The sequence below is a fragment of the Castanea sativa genome, chromosome 4, assembly GCF_040712315.1.
Source record: "Castanea sativa cultivar Marrone di Chiusa Pesio chromosome 4, ASM4071231v1".
In the NCBI taxonomy this organism is placed as follows: domain Eukaryota; kingdom Viridiplantae; phylum Streptophyta; class Magnoliopsida; order Fagales; family Fagaceae; genus Castanea; species Castanea sativa.
In genome coordinates this window covers 24,429,849-24,454,779 of record NC_134016.1, presented here as the reverse complement: position 1 = coordinate 24,454,779, position 24,931 = coordinate 24,429,849, and the positions used below count along the sequence as shown (strand labels likewise).

General features: G+C 33.5%; 1 protein-coding gene and 1 pseudogene across 2 annotated transcripts; both read left to right on the top strand.

The window, feature by feature from the left end:
• Nucleotides 1–1,855: 1,855 nt before the first annotated feature.
• On the top strand, nt 1,856–11,708 carry LOC142632615 (protein FAR1-RELATED SEQUENCE 5-like; annotated as a pseudogene).
• A 1,175-nt stretch (nt 11,709–12,883) lies between these two features.
• LOC142631734 (uncharacterized) lies at nt 12,884–22,944 on the top strand. 2 transcript variants are annotated; one of them, XM_075806022.1, is made up of 5 exons: nt 12,884–13,846; nt 13,942–14,076; nt 14,201–14,283; nt 22,421–22,526; nt 22,632–22,944. In XM_075806022.1, the coding sequence occupies exons 1-5, from the start codon at nt 13,253–13,255 to the stop codon at nt 22,719–22,721; spliced, it is 1,008 nt and encodes a 335-aa protein (XP_075662137.1). In that variant the 5' UTR covers nt 12,884–13,252; the 3' UTR covers nt 22,722–22,944. The 2 variants fall into 2 exon arrangements, with proteins under 2 accessions (XP_075662137.1, XP_075662138.1); XM_075806023.1 differs by lacking the exon at nt 22,421–22,526 and having other exon boundaries at nt 13,113–13,846.
• Nucleotides 22,945–24,931: the final 1,987 nt, after the last annotated feature.

Genomic DNA, 24,931 nt, shown 5'->3' with positions numbered 1-24,931 from the left:
AAAAAGTAGAAGTTTTGATGTTAGGTTTATTGTAAAGTGATGTTAAATGCTATAAAGTTGGTTATTTAAATGTTAAATGCTAAAATTTTTAAAACCCTTGATGAGAATGCTCTTAGGGCCCAAATTCCGTCATGGTGCTAGTAGTGAATCCTATACAATGAGTAAAACCCTTCACCTAAACTCCCATGTGATCTTGAATTAGCCCTCAATTCCTTGCTTTCCCCGAATTTCCTAAGAAGGCTAGCTCCATAATTTCCTACAATTTATAGCAATAGAAATTGTGATTGTTAAAAATTAACTATATAAATTACTAATAAATTGAGTTTTAAAGGGAGGATCGAATTTAAAACTCATTTGTAATAATTAATTTATGCCCTTATAAATCAAATAACCATGTTATTGTCTTTTCTTTTTTCTTTTTTCTTTTTTTCATGAAGCCTAGGATAAAATACAATAAACATCCTTGAGGTTTAGGGTAATGCCTTGATTTTTTTTTTCTTAACCAATCCCCTTTTTTTTAATTATTCTTTTTGGGTAATCCAAATGGCAAAAGTAATTTCGGTTTTATCCCTAAATGGGAGGTTTGTTTATTTTATGATGAGTTTAAGTTTAAAATAAAATAAGTCTAATAGGTTTCCTGAGCATTACAACCACACACTTTTGGCATGATAATCATTCCATAGGTATTAGTTATTGTGGGGTGAAGAGGCAAGGGTTGGGGTTCAAGTTTTCAGTAGAGAGCTTCACCCACCCACATACATATACACTTAGATTAGGCTAGAATAGATTTTTATCTCAAATAAATAAATAAAAATCCTAAGCATTAATTAGTGAAAAGCTATAAATACTGTGGAACGAGAAAAAATTGCATACCCAACTCAAAACCATAAGCCAAAACAGAGAAAAAATTACATCTTATCATCTGAAATTTCTTAACCCCCAAACACTCACACTCACACTCTCCCTCTTACTCTATCTCGAAGTGTGAAGTTGTCTCAACTCTCAAGGAGTGAAGCTCTCTCTGAAGCAATGCAGCCAATGGCCAGATCGGTGGTTCTGACGTTACTTGGCCATTGTATCATCAGAAAAATCCCCAAAATCTCATTTGGCATAGTCACCGTGGGTCCATCTTTGATTCCTAGGTTGCTTCCAACATCAAACGACTCAAGGAGGTGAGTTCTCTCTTTTGTATACATTGAATCAAAAAATTAAAAAAAAAAAAAATTTTGGGTAAAGGGAGAGTTGGGTCAGGGTCAAGATAGTTGGGGTTTGATTTTAGTTCTACTAGTGATATATATTTCACCATGGAATAATTATTTAGTTTTTGTTTTGAGGAATATTTTTGGGTAGTTTTTTTGCTACAACTTGAATATTGCACATTTTCAAATGGATATGTGAAATATGATCTAGCAAAATTAAAGAAATGGATGGTCAGTGATACGGGGGATATAGCTAAAATCCCAATTTTACTTACTTAGATGTTACATTGGTTGAATTCTATGCTTTTAGGTCCTAGATGTTTTTAAACTGTAGTGTTTTAGTTTTTGCATTTCAAGTTTGAACTCAAAAGTTAAATAATAAAAATTTATTGTCATAGGGATAGAAAATTTTGATAATTCAAGGACTTAAACAGTTTCTTAAGAAATTTTATCTTGAAATTGTCATTTATCAATTGGGTCATCATCTCTTATGATTATATATTGGTTTATTATAAGTACACAAATTTTCAGCTTTTATTTTCAATGAAAAACATTCATTCTTTTATATTTATAATGGTAGATATTTTGTACATTTGTTAATTACAAGAGTATTCTTTAATTCATTACATAATGTGGCGAGAGAATTCTCTCAAAACATGGATGCCAATGCAAATTTGAATCCTAGAGTTGGTATGGAATTCGATAGATCAGAAGATGCATGAGACTTTTGGGTATAATATGGAAGGCAAATGGGCTTTGATGTTAGAAAACATTACATAAATAAAAGTAAGAAGGATGGAAAGGTAACATCAAGGGGATTTATATGTGCAAAGTAGGGCATTCAAGGTACCGAAAAAGAAGATATCATTCGCACTCGTAACCGAGATGATACAAGGACTAATTGTCCTGTAAAGTTATATGTTTCATTAGTGCAAGAAACTAGAAAGTATAAAGTGTCTGATTTTGTTGGAGAATGTAATCACACCCTTCATTTATCAGAAACAATTTACATAATGAGATTTCAACAAAAAATTTTAGAAGTTCATGCAGGATTGATTGAGTTAGCATCCTCTTCTAGAATGAAGCTAAAAGTAGCACATAAGTTAATGAGTAGAGAAGCTAGTGGAAGAGCTAATCTTTGATTCACTGAGCTTGATCAGAAAAATTATCTTAGAACAAGACGGCAAAAAAACTTGATATATGGTCAAGCTGCATGTTTATTAGGGTACTTTCAAGAACAATTGACTAAAAATCCATCATTTCAATATGGAGTACAGTTAGATAACATTGAGTAGATAACTAACATTTTTTAGGCTGATGTTAGAATGGTTAATGATTATGCTAATTTTTGTGATATGGTGAAATTTGACACTACATATGGTACTAATAAAGAGCTAAGACCTTTAAGGGTGTTTATTGGTTTCAATCACCATAGAGGGTTACCGGTTTTTGGGGCTGCTTTTTTATATGATGAAACAATGGAATCATTTAAGTGGCTTTTTGAAAGCTTTCTAGTTGCACATGTAGGTAAAAGACCTAAAAATATTTTTACAGATCCAGATCCTACAATGGCAAAGGCATTGAACGAGGTAATGCCTAACACTTACCATGGATTATATACTTGGCACATAATGCAAAATGGAATAAAACATTTGGGGAATTTGATGAAAGATGGTTCTTCTTTTCTTCAAGTTTTAAAAACTTGTACGTTTGATTTTAATGATGAAATTGAATTTGAAAAAACATGGGAGGACATGATTGATACATATGCTATACATGATTGTAATAGGTTGGATTGTATCTACAAATTGAAAAGAAAATGTGCAAAGTGTTACATGAATAATGAATTTACATTGGGATTGCGAAGCACCCAACTCAATGAAAGTTTGAATGGAGATTTGAAAGATTACTTGAAATCTAATTTGGATGTCGTAGAATTTTTTGAACATTTTGATTGGGTGATTGAGCAAAAACGAGAAAAAGAGTTATAAGTTCAATTTAATGCTAGGAAAAAATTTTCTCAGTTGGGCTTGAAAAATTCTCCCATGTTAAAGCAAGTAGTACAAATGTACACATCTATAATATTTTGAATGCTTCATGATTAGTATGACCTTGCATTAGTAGCAAGGATAAAAAATTTCCAAGAGGACTTGGTAGTGCATACATACACTGTTGAGTTTCTTCATAAGCCTGTTGAGTACATAGTCTCTTATGACGTTGCTTATCAGAAATTTTTATATAGTTGTAGAAAGTTTGAAATAGTTGGGATTCTATGTTGCCATGTTCTGAAAGTCTTTAACTCCCTTGATATAAAGACAATTTCTAATATGTACATTTTGAAAAGATGGACAAGAGAGACAAAAAGTAGATATATCTTGGACAATAAGATAACTAATGTGGAAGAGGATGTCAACTTAACTATTACACAGCGGTATAGAAGATTATGTCCCAAGTTGGTACGATTAGCTTCTCGAGCAGCGTACAATGAAGATGCATTTGCATTAATAGAGAAGATGATAGAGGAATATGAAAAAAAAAAAGAAGAAGTTAAAGACATTGTAACAAAAAATATGGCTGGTCATCAAATGCCCCATCAAATGCCATTGTTCAGTGGTAATGAAAATCTTCATCTTAACCAACATTTGGAAAATTTGGTTAAAAGAGCTAAAGGTCTTAAGCAAAAAAAAGGTTGCAAGGGTGGAAAACAAAAGAAATGATAGGTTGAGAAGCAAGCAAAAAAAAAAAAAGGTAGAGTTGAATTAAATGACGAGGTTAGCCAATAGTTTTCCAAAGCAAATTTTATATATATTTATTTTTATCCCCTACTAAGTTTCCATTATTTGTAAACTTTTATATTGTTATGGCTAATAACAATATATATATTTTTCGTATAGGAACCTGGTTTTGCTCCTAACATACAATGTAATAATTATGGCTCACATGGAGAACATTATTCACATCAAATTAGAGGTTTTTTTTTTTTTTTTTTTTTAAATTCATAGTAGAATAATTAATAGATAATTTGTGAAGTTGGAGATTGTACTACACTTGCCTTTTCATTTATGAATTTATTAATAAGGTTTTCTTTTTTGTGATATAGCAAACTTATCTTGTCAGTCTTTTTGCACCAATGATGACATCTAAATTGGGACCAATCCATAGTTACCAAACTAGTTTCGCATCATTCTTAAGGGTAAACTTACTTATTTTCAAGTTTTGCACTTATAAGTAATTAGATGATTTCTTAAACTGTCTCTCTTATAATCATTATGATTACATAGGCACCATTAACTCCATTTTTGTCTCAAGTATCAAATCATGCGAATGTTGGTTAGGTTAAATGTAAACGTTTTCATACATGAAATTTTGAATAAACTTACATGTTTACTTGTTTTGCAATTATAAGTAATTAGATGGTTTCGTAAACTATTTCTCTTATAATCATTGTGATTACATAGACACTATTAACTCCATCATTGTTTCAAGTATCGAATGGTGCGGATGTTTGTCAGGTAAAACGTAAACGTTTTCATACATGAAATTTTGAATAAACTTACCTGTTTATATGTTTTACTTTTTGTAGTCATAATTAGTTAGATTATTTGTTACACTTTTACTCTTATAATCACTGTGATTACATAGGCAGCATTCGTTAATACCACCTTAACTCCATTGTCATCTCAAGTATCAAATCATGTGAATATTGGTTAAGTAAAAAATAAATGTTTTCATATATGTTTATCGAATAAACTTATTTGTTTATATATCAGGGAAATGAAGTTAGGTTCAATTATGCACTAACACCATGTGTTGAAAATACAAATGCTTGCCTACAAACACAATACTTTTTTGGTATGTAGAAAACTAATAAATGGTAAGTTCAATTATAGTGAAATTTTCTTCTGTTTGTTTAAGTTTAAAATGTACTACTGCGCATCCTTGGTGCGATGGTCACTTTACATGTATAAATGCTTGTGGGGTGTGGGGGGTAAGGGTTGGGGTTCAAGTCTCCAGAAAGGAACTTCACACACATATATATATACTTAGATTAGGCTAGAGTAGAAATTCTATCTTGTATATAAAAAAAAAAGTTTAAAATGTACCTTGATTTTTTGACATATTTTAAGGTTAATATTATATATGTATATAATTTTTTTTTTTTGAGAAGGTTTTCAGGTTAATATTGATTTTGCAATATGATGGACAACATTTTTTGGATAGTTTGTTTAATAATATATTGCACAGTGGACATGGTAGCACACTACACAGTAGATAGTATTTTTGGACAACTTTGCCTTGGACCGCATATATGACTATTTAGACAACTGATTGCACATGTAGCAAATTTTTTGGATAATTTTTTTTAACTAAAGAAGCTACTCAAACATGTTAAATTGTATAAGTGCATGTTTGAGTAACTTCTAGTTAAACATTAATTATATATGCAAGTGATTAATATTTTTAAATGTAATGTCATGTACGTTCATTTTTTAAATTTAAGTGATTAATATTTTTATGCTTCATCACATATACTGATATACGTGCTTGACTCTAAAAGCGCCTTGAAGAGAACTCTTTTAGGGGAAGGATAACCGATTTCTTTTACATGCTCTTACTGGAGGCCGCTGTTTTAACTGGAATTGTTCTTGGGGGGAATGATATGTTCTTGGAGTCAAAATGCTATGTTGTATTGTAAATTAAATTCTAGATTTTTTATAATTTAGTGTGACACTTTGATAACTATAGATATACATCTAATTTATTATCCATTACATTCACTTTTTCCTCGTATTTGTAATTAAACTTTTGTTGTGTTGCTATATAATTATAGAGTAAGAGAAACTGATTATATTGTGTTGAATTTACTTTAAAAAAATGCTCATTGCAATGAATTGGATCAGTTTTCTTTCTTTTTTTTTTTTTTTTTTTTTTTTTGGGAGAGGGAAGGGGGCATTGTTCACTAGGATAAGCAACGTTAATCATACAATTTGCCAAAAAACATAACTTTGTTCCACAATTCCACAAAAGACATGGAGAAACTGCTCCTCATAATTCCTATCTGATCCACAATACTATAAATTGATAAATTCTTGAGAAAGTTTATGGATAAGTTCTTATATAAAAGGCACAACCAGAGCACATAAAAGCTAATAATTCATTCTCAAAGACAAGCTAATAATTATGGTCCTTATACTATCTAGTAATAACAAGAAGAAAAGACCATTTATGCTTAGTAGTAGGGCCACCAGATTCATTTGTCACTTGTTGTAAAGAACAAAATTTCATTGTAATTTTTATCCACAACCAAATGAACAAAACCCAAAATAAAAAGGCTTTATAGCCTAGCTAAATTAGCTTCACAATACAAATATGTGATTACAGTGTTTTAAGAAAGCCAAAATAGCCACATCTTGATTATGATCCCAACCAAAATAGATATGAGTCATGTTCTTTACATCTAAAATTTCATGAACAATTTCTCCAAAAAAAAAAAAAAATCACAACAAAGCCAACTTTATGGTAGGTTGAGTAGGCTTGGCTTCTATGTCATCCTATAGTGTTGAAAAAAAAATTTTCAATTAGTACAGTAATTGTAGAATTTTTATTTTTATTTATTTATTTATTTTGTTACAATCATTATAGTCAATAATTTGAACTTACTAGTTAGACTTCTACCACAGCAGTATAGAACATACTTTTTTTATCATATGAAACATTGATAAATTCATTACTATAGAAAAAAGAACACAAGTAGTCAACGATTCATTACCATACAAAAAGAACTCAATTTCTACTGCTTAGTGCAATTTAGCACCACAAAAACAACACCAAACCATTTTTCTCTTTCAATTTAATTTAATTTACTCTTTCAATTCTACAACTTAATGTTTTATTAAAAGAAAAATAAAATCACCAAATTTTGGAAGATGATTTTGAACCAAGAACCCAGAATATTTTAGGCATGCACTAACAAACATATAAAAATATGTAATCATTACCAAAAATTTGAGTTGAACTTATAAAGTATGATTAGTAACAATTCTAGATAGCAGAAAAATTCCTCATAAGTTCATATGTCAAGAGCTATTAATTGTATGTATAAAATGAATGACAACAGGCCAAACATATTATACTACTAGAATAATACATTGCTACATAGTGTATTTAAGAAAATAACACACACTTAAGAAAAATTAGGACAAAAAAGAAAAAATGTCATAAGGATTTTTAGTATAGCTCATGACCAAGCAATAGAATTTCCAATTTATGTCCAAAAAAAAAAAAAACCTCCTAAAATTGTTGAGGTAACAACAACAAGCAAAGCAATAACAAAAATCAAACCAAAGGGGAAAAAACAACAAGAAGATTAATACACTCACCCACTGCAATTTTTTTACACTAATACATGAAAAGCCCATCCAACCACCATTCATTGGTTTCAAATCCAAACAAAAGCTATAACCATAATACATATTTACACCAAGGACACACACAAGCTCACCATCAAATAGAAATTCAATCACAACATATTCAGCCATACCCAAAGCACAATAATGAGTTGTTATGATTTTTAGTTGAGTTGTGGAAGTAATGCAAATTATTAAAAAAACATGTAATCGAACTGACTACAAATTAAATCCAAAAGGAGTAAGATTAAAGAACCAATTTCATTATAGAAATTATAAATAACAAACTTCATGGCTAATGATTTGCATCTGTAGCAGTTTCTAGGGATGCCAGGACAATTGAAAATCTGAAAAAGTAAATTTTGTATAATTGAGAATTTGATCATCTTTGCTACCATTAAGTTTCTTCTATATCTACGAAGTGACAATTGATATGAATCATTCAACACAATAAAAGCATGCATTTTTAACCACACATCTACAAGAAGTCTTTAAAGTCAATATCATGTAATTACCTCCAAATGGAAATATATGTTGTCAAAATTTTTCTGTGATAGCCTTTTAGTGTATTGAACATTCAAGTTTTGGTCAAATAGCTCATAAAGGTTCAAACTTTCATCATTAGGAACCTAATATTAAGCCCATTGAATACAAATTGCAAGGATTTAAGCATTTTTAAACAATTGACAAAAATGCAGGCAATATAAGACTTGATTTCAATTCCTAAGCTAAAAACCAAAAACATAAAAAAAGAAAAGAAAATAGAATTAAATTCAGCACCAATCAATCAATAAACAAAATTGTGACACCATAATTTACTTTCCTTCATTTCCTAACAACCAAATAGAGTTTATTAAACAAATTAATACAAAAATAGAGATAAAGGAAAACCTACTGGGTGGTGGTCTCTCTCTGAAACAAGCCCAAGTCTCTAAACCAAATTAGCAAGGCTAGCTCATCACAACTAGCACCTTTGATGGTGGCTTATTATCTCCTTTGGCCAAACACTCTTTCTCTATCTCTAAATCTCATTTCCCTCCATTGACCAAACCTGAAAAAGCATCCATTTCTCTCTTACTCGATTCTCTCCAAACCCTAACCCTTACTTTCTCTAATCTGGGTCTGAAAAGCATCAACTTCTCTCTCTACACCTGATTCTCTCCAAACCCCAACCATTACTCTCTCTTTGATTTGGGTCTAAAAAGGGGTGCAAGTGTTTGGAGATCGGGATCTTAGATGGTGAGTTACTACTTTTTCTTTGTTTTTGCTAATCAGTCTGAGTTGGGTAGGCTGGAAGTAGTGATGATGGGGTTGAGGGAGAGGTAGAGACCAAGCGTGGAGGTTCAGAGAATGGTGTGTTAGGGAGAGTGAGGGAGAGAGCCTAGTTAAAGTGACAGAGAGAGGAGAGAAAGTTTTAGTGAAATTCAAATTTGAGAAGATGAAATGAAAACAGAAGTGAGCACATAGATTGCTAGCTTGGATTGGTGAGGTGTTTAAAGAATGAGCCATTATATTAAATGGAAGACTGAGATTTATGCTATTGCATTCCGTGCAATACCCTAGGTATTGCATGGGATCTTAATCATGTTTGTACCTAAAGTTGTGCTTGTTTGGAGGTGAAACAGGGTGGAAGGAAAATTTTGGAGAGAAAATGAGAAGAAAAACTTTTTTAAAGTCTGTTTGATTTGGTAGGAAAGAAAATAAATAGTGGGGTATGTTTTCTCTCCAGGCCCACCAAAATATTTTTTCCCTAGAATTGAGAGAAAACTGAGTAAGGATGAATTTTTTTTTTGATTGACAATAATGCCCGTGTGCATGTGCACATGAGCTTTTTCAAGTTGCCTTTATATTTTTTTCTTCTCCCTTGGGCGGTAACGTTGTTTTTTTTTTTCTTCTTCTTCTAGGCAGTAACGTTGCCTCTTTCTTTTCTTTTTATTTTTTTCTATTTTCTAGGGCTTGAGCATGATAGTTGTTGTTTTTTTTTTTTTTTTAACTAGATGTGATTTTTTTTTGGACATGATTTTTATTTTTTTTAATAAATTTGGGTGATTGCTCTTTTTTGTGTGGTTATTTGTCACTTTTTTGTTTTAATGGGGCATCATTCTTTAATAAAGGTATATGAGGAAATATATTCAAACTAATTGGTCCACTTTACTGCTCCCAACCAAATAAAAAGTAGAGAAAATAAAATTTTTTCTATCATCTCACCTTTTTTATTCTCCTACCATTTTTTATCTTCTAACAAGAAGTAGTAAATTACTTATATAAATTATTTTCTTAATAGGCAAATATTATCTAGTAGATGTGGGCTTTATGCTGAGAAGTGGACTTATGGCGCCATATAGGGGTGTACGTTATCATTTAAAAAAGTATTCAGCACGTGGCCCAAAAAATGCTGAGGAGATATTTAATCATTGGCATTCCTCTTTGTGCAATGTCATTGAAAGGACATTTAGTGTGTTGAAGAAACGATTTCTTATCATATTTGGAATGACAGAACCTTTTTTTTCCAGTTGATATAGTTACTGAGATTATCTTGGCTTGTTGTATATTGCACAACTATCTTATGGGAGTTGATCCAGATGAAAGGTTGATTGCGGAAGTTGATCAAGAGATTTCGAATGGTGACATACATAATGAAGCTAGAAACAGTACAAATGATAGTGATGCAGATGCCCGAAGAGGAGCAATATTACAAACTAGTATAGCAAGTAGAATGTGGAATAACTATGTATTGCATGATCAATAATTTTAGACATTATGTTATGAGATTTGACTTGCTTATGCGTATCTTTTTTTATGGAATAGTTTCGAATGGAATGACTGTTGCTAAACATTTACCAGTAGTTGCATTTGTACAACTATTATGTGTACCTTATTAATGTTTTAGAAGAATGTTCAATTACTAGTTTATTTATAGCAACATTATGCTATGTTGTATTTTGTTTTGTTGGTTTGTTTGTAGTATTTGTATGTAAATCGCATTGGTTTCTTTGTAGTAGTTGTATGTAATCTTGTTAAGACTAATATGTTTAACATGCAGTCTTTAAAGATGTCTAAGACATCGAAGAAGAAAGCCGATAGCGAGTCTAAAGCGGTTAACATGAGATGGACTGATGACATGGATGGCTTCTTACTTAATGTCATGTTGGAGGAACAAAACAATGGAAATAGGCCCAATGGAACATGGAGTTCTCATGCTTACTCAAATATGTGTAAAAAGTGTTCAGCATCGTTCGGTTATGTAGTTGAGAAAAGTAACATCAAGAATCGCATCAAAACATTGAAAAGTACTTTCCATTCATGTCATGACCTTTTCAAGAACATGAGTGGATTTGCATGGAATCCACTTACTGGACTTTTTGAGGCTGAAGATGAAGTGTGGGAACCTTTAATAAAGGTTAGTTATATTTATTTTGATATTATGAAGTGTAATAATAATAATACTAATAAGGGTGTATTGTATTAGGCAAACCCAAATGCTCAAAAATGGAAAAGAACTCCAATTCAACATTATGAGAAGCTGTTTGATTTGTTTTCCAAGGATAGGGCAAATGGTGAAGGTTCTATAAGTGCAAGGGAGAAAGTCTGTCGATGGGAAAAGGAAAGAGAGGATAGCGTAAATTTGGAAGAAAATTTTGATTGTTTTGATGAGTTTAGCATGCCAAATGTAGAATCATATTCTCCAATGGTCTCTCCTTCCTACTCATGTGAGACATCGTCCAAGAAGGCGAAGAAAACACCTCAAATGGTTGAAATGCTTGAAAAGCAAATGGAAATTTTCCAATCCGGAATTGATAATGTGGCAGCAAGTATATCACAAGGAAATGAGATTGCGAAGGAGGGACTTGCTATCATGGAGAGAGGAAATGAGATTGCGAAGGAGGGACTCGCTATCATGGAGAGAGGACGTCCACGTTGTTACTCTGAGGATGAAGTATTTTCTGAATTGGTGAAAATAGGATTACCGACGGACGTGCAACTTGATGCTATGTTCTTCCTAATTAAGGATCCAGCCAAAATGAGAGCATTTTTTGGTGTTCCTACTAGTGAGTTGCGCCGACAAATATTATTGAAGATGATGTATGCTAAGGAACCTTAGTGGTTGGATAATTGTCAATTGACTTTTGGTAGTAGCTAAGTTGCATAATAGTAAACAATGCAATTTAACATTTTGCTGACTTTTGATTCGCTAACTTTTGTGGGCTAAATGTAGTATTCTACATAATTAGCAATATTTGATGAAATTGTATTTTAGTTAAGACAGTAGAAGATAGTGTAATATTCTAACTTGCACTGTGCTATGGATAAATGAAATTAATATCATTTTGCTCCAAAGTTTTGTACTTCTTCTTGGTTCAGATCTACATTTTGTCTAGCCTAGGTGTGTTGGATTGAGATGGTTTGTCATTCATTCTTGGTTCTGATGAAACCTGAGTAAGCACAGGTTAATTCTTTTTTTTTTTGGATAAGTCATCTACATATCTATGTTGTTGTACTTGTATGAGTTCTCTCATGAAGTTCAATGTACTGATCAGCATGGTTAAAAACACTGCAGAGAGATAAAGAGTTTACAGGTCAAAGAAGAGTGGCTCAAAGCTGTTAAATTGGGCCAAATTTAGCTGGAATGTTTCCGTAGAATTTAGAAGGCAAATGCGCTGTTTGCATTTGAGATAGCCCTTTTTGTTTTTTTTGTTTTTTTTGTTTTGTTTTGTTTTGAATGAATGGATGAATGTGGCATAAGATTGCTTGGTAAACATGTGGTTGAATAATCTCGCACCTAGTAGTTTTTGTTGTACCATGTGGATACCTTACATAATGATATTTGGTTTTGGATTATAAAAACCGTCCAAGGTTCTTTTTTTTTTTTTTTTTTTTTTTTTGGTGGTCCTGAACATTCTCTTTTTTTTTTTTTTTTTTCAACAAAAGTTTTTTTTTAATATAACTTAATCTAATTTTTACATTATAATAATAAAAATAAAAATAAAAATTTATATATATGATTGATAAATTTTATATTATGTAATGATTGATAAATCTATTTCTTACATGTTATATAACAAGGGTATAATAGTTAATTTATATAAATTACATTTTCTATCATCCCATTTTTCTCTCCAACCGAATACAAGAGTTTTTCATCCTCCCACTTTTTCTACCCTCCAACCAAATACATAACAGTAAAAACTAAAATATTTTTCTTCCTCTCTTTTTTTTTTTCTTTTTTTTTTTCATCCTCCCACTTCTTTATTCTATTTCCCCGTCCGAACGAGGCCTAAATAAAAAATAGAAGGTGCGGTACAACTGGAGTAGCGTCAGAGACGCATGAATTGGCATAAGTTTGTGCCACAAGCCCACAACACGTCTTGTGATCGGTAAAAGGGGGATGATTAGCCATGTGAGAACACACTTTTATCGACCACAACTTTTACGCCTGGCGAGTGGCAACGCAAAATTATGCCAATTTATTAAATTTCCCTACTAGCACCACTTGGTAGATCTAACTTTAGATAGATGATTTTATAATTAGGATTATTATCATAGGATCTGAAAATTTCAAACTGGATCAGGTGGAAGTATCGGAGTGGGAGTGAAGGATAGTTGTTAGAGGTTGGGGTCTAAATGGAGTGGGTGTTGGTAGTATGAATGACGGGGAATAGGAAGATGAAGAACAAGGTAAAGGTATCAGCAATACTGTATCACTACCCTTGTCCAGACGGCGCTTTCGCTGCATTGGCGGCTCACCTTTACTTCTCCGCCACATCGCTCCCTGCTCTCTTCTTTCCCAACACTGTCTACAATCCCATCAAACCTCAAAACCTTCCTCTCCATGAATATGAAATCGGTGATCTCTACCTCCTTGATTTCGTGGGTCCCTCCGGATTTGTCCAACAACTCTCCTCCATAGTTGACAGAGTTGTCATCTTGGACCATCACAAAACTGCGCTATCCGAAACTTCGCTTCTTCCTCCTGACAATGTGAGTAAGGTGATAGACATGGAGAGGAGTGGGGCCACCATTGCTTTTGATTATTTTAAGGATAAGCTTATTAATAGTAATAATCGTAATCATGATGATGGTCATTTGGGTGTATATGAGCGTGTTAGGCCACTGTTCGATTACATTGAAGATGGAGATCTTTGGAGGTGGAGGCTTCTCAATAGCAAAGCTTTTAACAGTGGTTTGAAAGATTTGAGTATCGAATATGATGTTCGCTCAAACCCCACCTTGTTTCAACAGGTAACCCTCCTACTACTCCTCCTCCTACTACTACTACTACTACTATTCTATGCCTCGTCAATTTCTTCTTTAAATAAAAAATGAATCTTTGGCAGTTACTTGGCTTGGATGTGGAGTCTGTGATTACTCAAGGCATGTTGAGCTTATCACACAAGCAGATATTAATAGATGATGCTCTCAACCACTCTTATCAAATTGCCCTTGCTGCTGGACGTTTTGGACATTGCCTTGTATGCAAATTAAGTTCCTGTTATGCTTACTCATATTAAATTTATTTTCTATGTTTCCTCATTGAAAAAAAATTAAAATGGAGAAATTGAATATGAATTACTAATCTTGCCCACCAATTTGTAGGCTGTTGATGCAGACTCCATTTCAGAGTTGAGGAGTGAATTAGGGCACCAATTGGCTACCAAAAGTCGTAATCAAAATTTGAGGTTTGTCATAAATGCTTTTTTTCATTATAATTTTGTTCTCTACAATTTTTTATTCTTCATTTCTAGCTTTTGTGCATAAGCTTGAAAGAAATGTGCCATGCCAATAGTTAATAGCAAGAATAGCTACTGTAAGACTGATACATGAATAAAGAAATTTGGTGACTCAAATGGGATGGATAGTTCCAAATGGATTCATACTTTTTTTTTTTGTCTATGTAGTTCTCCTGAAAATTATTCAAAGCTTTACGAAAATTTTGATTGAGCAGCAAGTTAGCCCTCAGTATTTATCTTTTGCCAGTCCACTTCTTGTGTTTATACTTTTGCAAGAACACACAAACACAATTTGGAGTGTGGAAAATTCTAAGTGGATCAGTAACACTATTCTTTTTATGAATACATGATGTATTGAGCAATTATAAAGGTTGGAATCAAGCTAAATCTCACAGAGGAGGTAGAGTCGTCTTTCCGATTACTGATTCAATAGGGGTGGACTTTCCTTTTGCTAGTAATTATAATATTTATAATATAAGCTACATAGAAATTTATTCATTAGCTTAAAGGGCTTATGATTCTGAAGCACTTAGTTATAGTATATACAAAAGGAACATGATTAAACTCAAGAACACTTGCAGCCTGAAAAATACATACTAGAAGTCTCTCTTTGCAGATTACACAACTTTGTGCTGTGGAATGCACATATCTTTTTTTTTTTCCTGGAAATTAATTCAGTATGATCAAATGGGAATTCTTTCTAAAATCTATAGGCATTCCTTTCTTGAAATCCCTACATTTTCCATGCAGTGGAAGGTCACAAAGGGATCCTTGGGTGGGGTATTTTCCTAAATGTAGAGGGCCAAGCATTGGAAGCTTTTGAAATGTTGCATTTAAGATGGGATAGTTGTCAAAACTCAAAAGAAAGTACTCCATTTAAAAAAATATTAAGTGTTAACTTTTGGTAGGGTCCAGCTCAACTAAGGCACCCATTAGTGTGCCCGACCCACTAATGAGATGAGAGAAACTGTCCCTCTAGTATACACATCTTATTTGGCATTGAAAGGGGACAGCTTTAACCATCAGTAACCCACAGTACAGAGCCCATTTCTATTCTCTGCAAAAGCTCTCTTTCTATCAAAAGTAGACTATTTTCTTTTTCTCTGTTGTCTAAGTTGGCTCTAAGGTTCCATGAATTACCCAAGATTCTTGAACTGTGGATCATGTGTTGGTTATTCTAATAACAACCTTCCACAATGAGCAGAAGATCAGTGAGTCCGTGGCTGTGTAGGATGACGTAGAAGCAATGTGGGCTTTGTGGAGCCTAGTTGTGTTTGATTTTTTTTTTTTTTGGTGAGAGAAAACTGTACTACCGCACTCTGTATTTTTCCCTGAGAATAGTGAAATTCTTGCAACTCTGTGGACATAGACAAATTGCCGAATCACGTAAATACTGTCTTGTGTGTGATTATATTTTCTTTGGCGTATATTTTTTTCTCTATTTTTGCATCTCACAGATCTGAGAATTTTGTACATATTCCCATCATTAAATGTGTATGAAACCTTGAGTTTTAATGGTTAGCACTGTCCTGAAGCAACTTTACAAATGAAAGGTTGACTAGAAGCAACCTATAGCATGGAAAAATGCGGATCAGATTTCTTTATACATAATTTCACCTTTTCTAGGTAGAAAATAAGCCAATGAGCACTGCACTGCCTCCCTCAACCCATCCTCACCCTCACCCCCAGCCGCTGCCACTTCCATCTTTCTTTCCCTTTCTACCATCCTCACATGTTCCTACACCTTCTCCTTTCCCTTTCTTGTTACCACCACAGTTTCCACCACCTTTTGGCTTTCTCCCATATCCCCATTTTTGTCCCCCCACTTCAACATCGACTACCTCACCCTCACCCCCTCTATTTCAGTCTTTTCCTAAAATTCCTTTACAAGCCACCTTCTGTGCCTAACCTTCCTTCAGTGCCTAAACCTACACCCCTATCTGCTACCCCTTTACCCACACCATATTCCATCAAATTATCCCCACACAATACCTTGCCTAAACTTTTTTCTGCTAGTCAAGGGAGCAATAAAGGTTCTTTTCGTATTGATGCAAAATCTTTCTCTCTCTCTCACTCTCTCTCTCTCTCTCTCTCTCTCTTTGTTTGTTTGTTTGATGGTGGGCAGTCTGATTTATATGCTATCCATGAGAGTTGCAGGAATGTTAAAGTTCCATTTGGGTAGGGCGTAAAGGCATGGATTAGATTCTTTCTTGCTTTGCTGATATTCGTGATTGGGTCCTAGGGAAGGATATCCTTTGTAAGTGACCCAGAGAAAACAACAAGTTGTTGGAATTTTGTGGTAGATCAAATAAGGCTGGTCTCTTTGTGGAAATAGTTCTTTATCATGGTGGAGCTCGTCGAGGTTGTGTTATGACACCAACAAGCTCTAAACGTTCTGGGTGGTCCTTGTTTTGGAAAGAATTATGCAGGTTCTTATCTGGTGAAAAACCACTGCTGTTACAAGGGGTGACTTCTGCAAATACTGGTGGTTTTGGTCCATCAGCCGGTGGTGGTCAGAATGGGAAAAATGTGCTTCATTATGGTAATCAGTGGAAGTTAAGGAATTTTGAATAGCCAAGAGTTATTGAGTTGTTTTGGGACAAAACGTGATTCATGGAGATGCTATAGTTAAAATTTCTGATATAAATGGTAGACCCACCGTGCTTTTGGGTCATTTGGAGGTTGGAGATGATAGAGTTTGGAACTTAAGATTTTATAGAGATTTTCATGATTGGGAACTAGATGCAGTTTTCTCTTTCCTTGAATTTACCCAAGCTTGAATTCCTAAGGGTGCGGGTTATAGACAGTCTACTTTGGTGCCTTAATGGCAATGGTAAGTTTGATACCTGATCCTTTTACAATGAGACTCGGGATTTTCCCAACTCTACCTTCCCTTGGAAAGGAAAGTAAAGGTTCCTAAAATGACGGCGTTCTTTTTGTGGATAGCAGCTCATTGCCAAATTCTAACTTTGGATAATCTCATGATTAGTGGTTGTTCGTTGGCAAATTGGTGTTATATGTGTTGTGATGGGGAATCTGTGGATCATCTCCCTCTTCATTGTCCTGTAGCTCATTCTTTATGGGTGCATATTCTTTAGGTTTTTGGGATTCAATGGGTTATGCCAAGCTTGGTGAAGAGTTTGTTATTTTGTTGGCGACATTTTCTTGGGATACATAATTTATATATTTGGAATTTAGTTCCAGGCTGTTTGATGTGGATTGTTTGAATGGGAACAGAATCGTCGCTCATTTGAGGGAAATTGTTGGTTTAGTTAAATGATTTGTGCCAACAAACTCTTTTTGATTGGTCTTGGTGTTGGGGTTTCTCAGATTGTTCTGCTATATAGTTTCTGCTTTCTCTTAGAATAGTATCCTGATTAGATTTCTTCTTCCTTTTTTTTTTATTTTTACTTTTTTGTTGTGCGTTCATCATCTTGAACACCTTGTATTCTTTTCTCTCTCTTTTATAAATAATATTACTCTTATTACCTATAAAAAAAAAATGATTTCTCTTATCCCCCCACCCCCCCCACTCCCCATATAGTCCTTGTTGAGGGTGAGATTTCATGTATGGCTTTCAGCTGGCTCAAGATTCTTCCTAAAATGTTAGCCAAATAAAAAATCTTAGAGAAGAAGAGAAAATTTGACATTCAAATGAAAATTATTAGGAGATTAAATAATAGAACTAGATAAAGAGTTTTGAGGTAGAAGCTTTGTTATCTATCTGAAGGAGAATGAATGACCTTTTTCAAAAGTTCTTTCACTAATGTGATGACTTATACTCAATCACTGATTGTATCAAGATTAAAAGGAGTCCAAAGGGATTCTTTCTAGTCAAGGAATGGTATATAACTGCAGATATTACTTGGTGATATAAGGCAAAAGATCTGTCCATATCTTTTATGTTTTGTTTAGATAAGGGTTTTTGAGGTGTCAGAGGTGAGAATTTACTCAAAAATTTTATCTGCAAATTCTAATGTTTACTTTTCTTGTTTGGATTAACAAGAAAGTTGTTTCAAAAATCATATGGAATTTTGAACTTGGAATTTCTTAGCATCCAAATTCCAAGCTCAAATTCCATGGATAAAGTTTTCAATTACTAATTCTACCAGCACTACCATTTTCATACAATTCAACTATTACTCATCATATTTCCATAACTATTGTTGCCACTGCCATCATCATTACCACAACTTGCCATAACCTGATAACCAGTTACCACCACTGCTACCATCACCACACCATTACCATCGTCCCAACACTTCTACCAAAACACCATACCACCACATTTTTTAATGAAGTTGTTACCACTACCATTATTATCATCATTGTAATTACTATAATACTCTAGTTTCTTAATTTTACATATAGTTATCCAAACAATGGAGATCTAAATTGATTGGATTAAAATTCTTATTAAATTTAATCCCATCATTTTGTTCTTTATCCACTTGATAGTCAATTGCTGATTGCGTAAGATTCTGAAAGATTCAACAATGTGCATGGTAGTGTGTAAAAATGGTATATTGCTTGTCATGTAAGTTGATACCATAGGATTTATTCAGAATTTAAGTTATGTTATGTGTACTTTCTAGTATAAAATATCCCCAATGGTAATTTTAATGTAGGACAAACCAAAACTTGATGCAACATTAAAATTGAAGAAAAAATTAAAAATTAGGAGTTAGCACCTGGATTTTCTAGAGCTCGGACTAGATTATGGGGAAAATTCCAACAAATATTTATTAATCAATCATACTTGTCTCCATTGGAATAGAATAGCATGCTTTCGTAGATCACTTTGAGTAAAACCTAGCTCTAACTTATATTGGAAAATCCTAATTTTGATTCAATTAGGATATCCTAATTATTGAATTACAAAAATAAACTTTACTCTAGGATATTAAATAATCTCCTAACAACTTAATTAACTAATAAGACTTAAAATGAAATCCAATTGACCAAATCCAATTGGCTTCTAAAATCAAATAGAAAAAAATTAAAATAATAATTTTTTTTGTGCTTCCTGCACCAGTCTCTTCTAGTTTGAGAAAACTCGGCCTCAAGTTTTGAAGCGTTGGAGTATAAGAATGTTGGCACATGGCACTTGTATCAATTCTTGAATCAGCTTTGGCATCGGCGGATATTTGTAGAGTAGCATGAGTTTGCTACACAATATCGTTAGTTAGCAGGTATTGGAAAGAATTGAGGAGGATAGCATCTCGAGCCTTTGAGGCTCGAGTTCAGTAAAGAAATCGAGCCTCAAAGCCTCGAGTTCTGATTGCTAACATGGGCATGTTTTTGCCACATGGAACTCGAGTCTTAAAGACTCGAGTTCCATATAATAAGAAGAAGAATCTAAAGAAGAAAGAAAGAAGAAGATCTGAAATTGAAGAAGTAAAGAAGACGGAGAGACCCACAGAGGAAGAAGAAGAATAGTCCCCACGGGCATAGAAAGAACACGAAGAAGAAAGAAACTCATGGAAGAACACGAAGAACCCAAGCACAAAAAAGAAAGCAACCCGCAGAAGAAGAACCAAGAAAAACAGAGAAGAAGAACGGACCAGGTGAAGAAAAAGAAGAACACGAAGAAGAATGGAAATCGAGTTTTAAATACTTGATTTCCACGTGGATTTTTTTCCACATCAGACTGTCAGCACATGCAACTTGAGTCTTAGAAACTCGAGTTTCTAAGACTCGAGATGCTAGTTTGCTACATTGTTTTGCAAACATAACTATTAACTAAAATATTTCAAAAATAATGTTAAATGCAAAAAAAATTCTTTTCGCCAAGAATGAACATGTCCTGTGTTTCACCATATTATTAATTTCTGTTGGAATTATAAAATCAGTAGATGGAATCCATGTTGCTAATTTCTTTGTCAAATTTTAATCACTGGCAGCTGTATATCAAAGCTATTGGTCTTGTAGAAAATTTCTATTGGAGAGTAAGTTGAGGAGGCAATGTTGGTTTTGGACTTTCAGTGTTGATGTATGCATTTTTTTACCAGTAAATGATTGTTAAACACTAAATATTGGTTTTTAAGTGACAAGACCAACCTGTAGAGAGAATCGGCAGTTTTTCCTGTTGGTTTTGGCCTAGTACTATTTTCAAATTGCATAGAAGCCAATGAAGACCTGGTTTAGCTCGAAGGAGGTTAAAGGAGTTCATTCTCAATCCATTAAGTTGAACTTAGTCCATATCAATGTGTTGTTCAACAATCACTCATTCACACCTTCAGTTTGAAGTTCATTTGGATAGTGCAGATTCATATCTTGCTTATGCTTACTTGAAAGTTAATGCCTTGGCTAAATTTAGATGTTAATTTGTTGCAACATTACATATAAATTTTTTGAACTTAGTCCAGTTCCAATTTCATTTATGTAGTACCATTGATCAAAATTCCTTCTGTTTAGATTCAGAATGAGGTTGATATTGACAACCAAGCTCCATTGCGTTGTTTTCAACTTTGAGGTGCCATAATCATGGAAGCATTTTAGGTCCATCCTGTCATCTTCATTTTCAAATGTGTCCATTCTGCTTCTGTTACATTCAACGTGCCATGAGCTTTCATGTCTGGGAACTGAGCATTCTCTGAATAACACATTGCTAAAAAAAGAATTTGATTTGGACATACAAATTACCATGTTTTGGGTGTAATTTATTCTCATTTCCTGCCCTACTAGAATTCAACTTAATATCGTGTACTTGATGTAGATCACTTTCATTTGCATTAAGTTGGCTTCTGTCCTGATAAGCTTTTTTGATTGTTTATTTAAAATAGGGGAAGGTACCCCCCCCCCCTTCCCCCCTCAAAGAAAAAAAAAAACCCTTGAGTTCGCCCCCCTTTGACAAATTAAACCCTACTTTTTAGATTTTTCCATATCAAATTGTAGGCTTTATATACCATGAGAACCATCTTTGTCCATGTCTTTTAAAAACCATTAGTGAAACTACCTACTTGGTGGGAGGAAAATTTTGATTGGTGCCTATTATACCCAAGTGACACTATTTTTCTGTTACTGGTTTTCTTCTTCTTGACATTAGAGAGAGAAACACTGAGGGAGGGAGAGAGCATGAAGCACAATAGAGAGGGGGACAATACTAGTAAAAAGAGAAATTTCAGACATAAATAAGAAAAAGTGAATGATATTTGAGAGAGGAATTGAAGTAATGACTGCCAAGAATAGGTTCTTTGGTATTATGGAGAGAGTGTTCGGATTGTCATAGTTATAAAATATCAGGCTTAAAATGGCAAAATCAAGTCAGGATTTAAATTGTCACAAGAGGTGAAATTTGGTGTTTTTTTGTTGTTGTGAATTTCCCTTTTTTTTTTTAATAAATTTTTTATAACTTTCTAGGTTAAATTCCACATTTGGTCTTTGACCTTTGCCCCATATTTCAAAAAGTCCTTTAAAATGTTCATTTTAGTCCTTATGGTTACACACACACCATCCACTGTTGGATGGAAAAGGATGACGTGGCAAATGGAAATCATTTAACCCTAATAATTTATTTGATGTGGAGGTTTGCTTTTGCAAACCTATTTCTCTTGAGCGAAGTGTTGAGCAAGAAGGTTTACTCAAGTGAGCTGTTGAGTGAGAGTGAGTGAACTTTCTGGTTTGGTGGGGTGTGTGATTCTTCTAATTTTTGTTAAACAATGAACCCTCTGAATTATGAAATTAACGTTTTGTGGAACTAATATTTGGCTGTGTACTCAACGTGCATGTGTGTGTGTGTGTGGGTGAGGTGTCTTTGTGCCTTACTAGCCTTTTTGTACTTATGTGTATGTAAGTAATCAACTAGGGGTGTGTGTGGGTATGGAATCATCTTCTCTCTCTTTCTCTCTCTCTCTCTCTAGTCAACTAGGGCTGTGACAGATAGTATGAATCAATTGTGTGGGTATTGAAACATTTTAAAAGATAGGGACCATTTTGAAACACGGGGCAAAGGTTGGGCACCAAATTTATTTATTTGGATGCCATTTGCTGCACACACGTGCGCGCGCGCGCACACACACATATATGAAGCTGAAGCCATCCTCCATATGCTTATTTATAAATTATGCATTTTGCATTCTCTTAGGGGCATTGGAGCTGTTGTATACAGAGTCCCTGAGCTTGAAAATGACCAGTTGCTGAAAATAAGCCTTAGGAGTGTGGACAGTGAAGACACAACACCCATCTCACAGGTTCATTTACATATTTTCTGAAAGAATTAGTTTCCTACCCCTTAACAAGGGTATATGTGGTAATTGCAACTGAAGAGGTAAATGTGATTTGCAAATCCTTCTCAGGAATTTGGAGGTGGTGGACATCAAAATGCCAGTTCTTTTTTGTTGAGCTTTGCAGAATTTGAGCAGTGGAAGGTTTGTGGAACTGCTTAAATATAGGTAAGTTGTGGTGCTTCATCACTAAGAGCCTTGTAGTTCAATAATATTGCTTAGTCTTATGAGGAGAACAAAGGTTTAAACCTCCTCACTTGTTGTAACAATTGAATTATCAAAGAAAAAAGGTTGTAGCACTTCGGAAGCTATCATCATAAATATGGACATGTTGAACTTCTAGTCTTTGTTTGATATCTCATACATCAGTGTCCTTTTTCAGCTTCTTCTTCTTCCTCTTCTTCTTCTTCTTCTTCTATTTATTTATTTATAAATGATAATTATAATTTTGGTTCCTAAAATTTGTGGTAAAAATTCCATTTCGGTTTTACATACCGTTAGTTATGTAGACAGAAGTAGATCGAGGGACCAAATTGCATTTATTTTTTCTAAAACAGAAAATTTAGGAACTAAATCTAAACCTTTTGAATTTAAGGGACTAAACTTAATCTATACCAAATTTCAGGAACGAGGATTATAATTTATAAATTTTTCTTTTCAAAATTTTGGCAATTCTTTTTTTTTTTTAATAAGAATTTGGTGACTCGTCAAGTTTATTGAAGAAAGAGGAAGAATATGGTATGAATTTTCTTTGTAAAAAAGTAAGCTTAGCTATGAATGCAGTTTAAATAGAATGACTTCTCAAATTTAAAGTTTTAAACTATAAGGATGTCAGGGAAAAAAAAAAAAGAGAAAAAAAGAAAGAAGATTCTCTGATATAATATGACGAAATACTTAGTTACTCCATTTGTGAAATACTCATGATTTTTAGTATTAACCAAACAATAGAAAAATGTTGTTTACGCTGTTTGGATGAGAAAAAAAATGCTCACTCATTACTTTATAACTCATTTCTTATAAATCAATAATCCCCAAATATTTTCAAAACCCGGTTTGGCACTTAAAACTTAGTTCTGTTTATAACTTTAAAAACTCAAAAACGTAGAATCCACCTTTTAACCATGCTACCATTGATCCACAAGTATGTCTTCTTCTTTATTCATTTTTTTTAATAAATAAAAAATTGACTCTCTCTCTGTCAATGTCTTCTTCTTTGAGAGTGGCTGCAAGTGAGAGTTTTTTTTTTTTTTTTTTTTGGGTTTGTGTCTAGGGTTTTGTGAATCTTTGGAAGGACGTTATTGTGACCAAGGACTTGGTGAATTTAAAAGAAGATGGTATTTCAGCTGAAGAAGCAATAGATGTGAAGAAAGGAAGAAAAGAAAAGAAAAAAAAGATACATTGAAGCAATAGATTTTAGAAAGCAATATCACCTTTCAAAAACAGCAACAATGGAGGCTAAGAATGAATAGTGTTGTAGCCGTTAGCTGGGCATTATTGCTCTGCCACGGATGGGACTTAACATGTGGGTAGGACCACTGATTTTAGCAGAATTACAAAAATGCTATCATAACTAAGTTTCCATAACTCAAAAACACCTAAAACTTGTTTTCCGTTTTTGTATATCATTACTAAAAATTGTGAGAATTGAGTGATGGAAACAAAACTTGAAAACAAATCCAAACAAGCTGCATCTCTGTGAGTCCCATCATTTTTGAGTGATGGGTAATGAAAATTGGGTTTTGTGAATCTTTGGAAGGACGTTATTGTGACTGAGGACTTGGTGAATTTAAAGGAAGATGGTGTTTCAGCTGAAGAAGCAATAGATGTGAAGAAAGGAAGAAAAAAAGAAAAAAAAAAAAAGATACATTGAAGCAATAGATTTTAGAGAGCAATATCACCTTTTAGAAACAACAACAATGGAGGCTGAGAATGAATAATGTTGTAGCCGTTGGTTGGCCATTATTGCTCTACCACGGATGGAACTTAACATGTGGGTGGGACCACTAAGTTCAGGAGAATTACAAAAATGCTATCATAAGTCAGTTTCCATAACTTAAAAATACCTAAAACTTGTTTTCAGTTTTTATATCTCATTACTAAAAAATGTGAGATTGAGTGATGAAAAAAAAAACTTGAAAATAAATCCAAACAAGCTGCATCTCCATGAGTCCCATCATTTTTGGTGAGGAGTAATGAAAATTGGGTGATGAGTGAGGGAATCATCAAAATCCAAACAGCCCCTGATGTTGGAAAAATACATGTTTGTATTGCATACAAACATATGCAGCGGAAATTTAACAGATCTACTTAATTCGCAATCGATAACATGCACTATGTAAGTTTTAGAACTTAAGAACAAGAGAGCGTACCTT

Excerpts from the sequence above, each read along its gene's own strand:
- LOC142631734 (XM_075806022.1), top strand. The coding sequence starts at position 13,253 with ATGACGGGGAATAGGAAGATGAAGAACAAGGTAAAGGTATCAGCAATA. Across the intron at positions 14,284-22,420 it reads AGTCGTAATCAAAATTTGAG|GGGCATTGGAGCTGTTGTAT; the intron begins GTTTGTCATAAA and ends GCATTCTCTTAG. Across the intron at positions 22,527-22,631 it reads ACACAACACCCATCTCACAG|GAATTTGGAGGTGGTGGACA; the intron begins GTTCATTTACAT and ends AATCCTTCTCAG.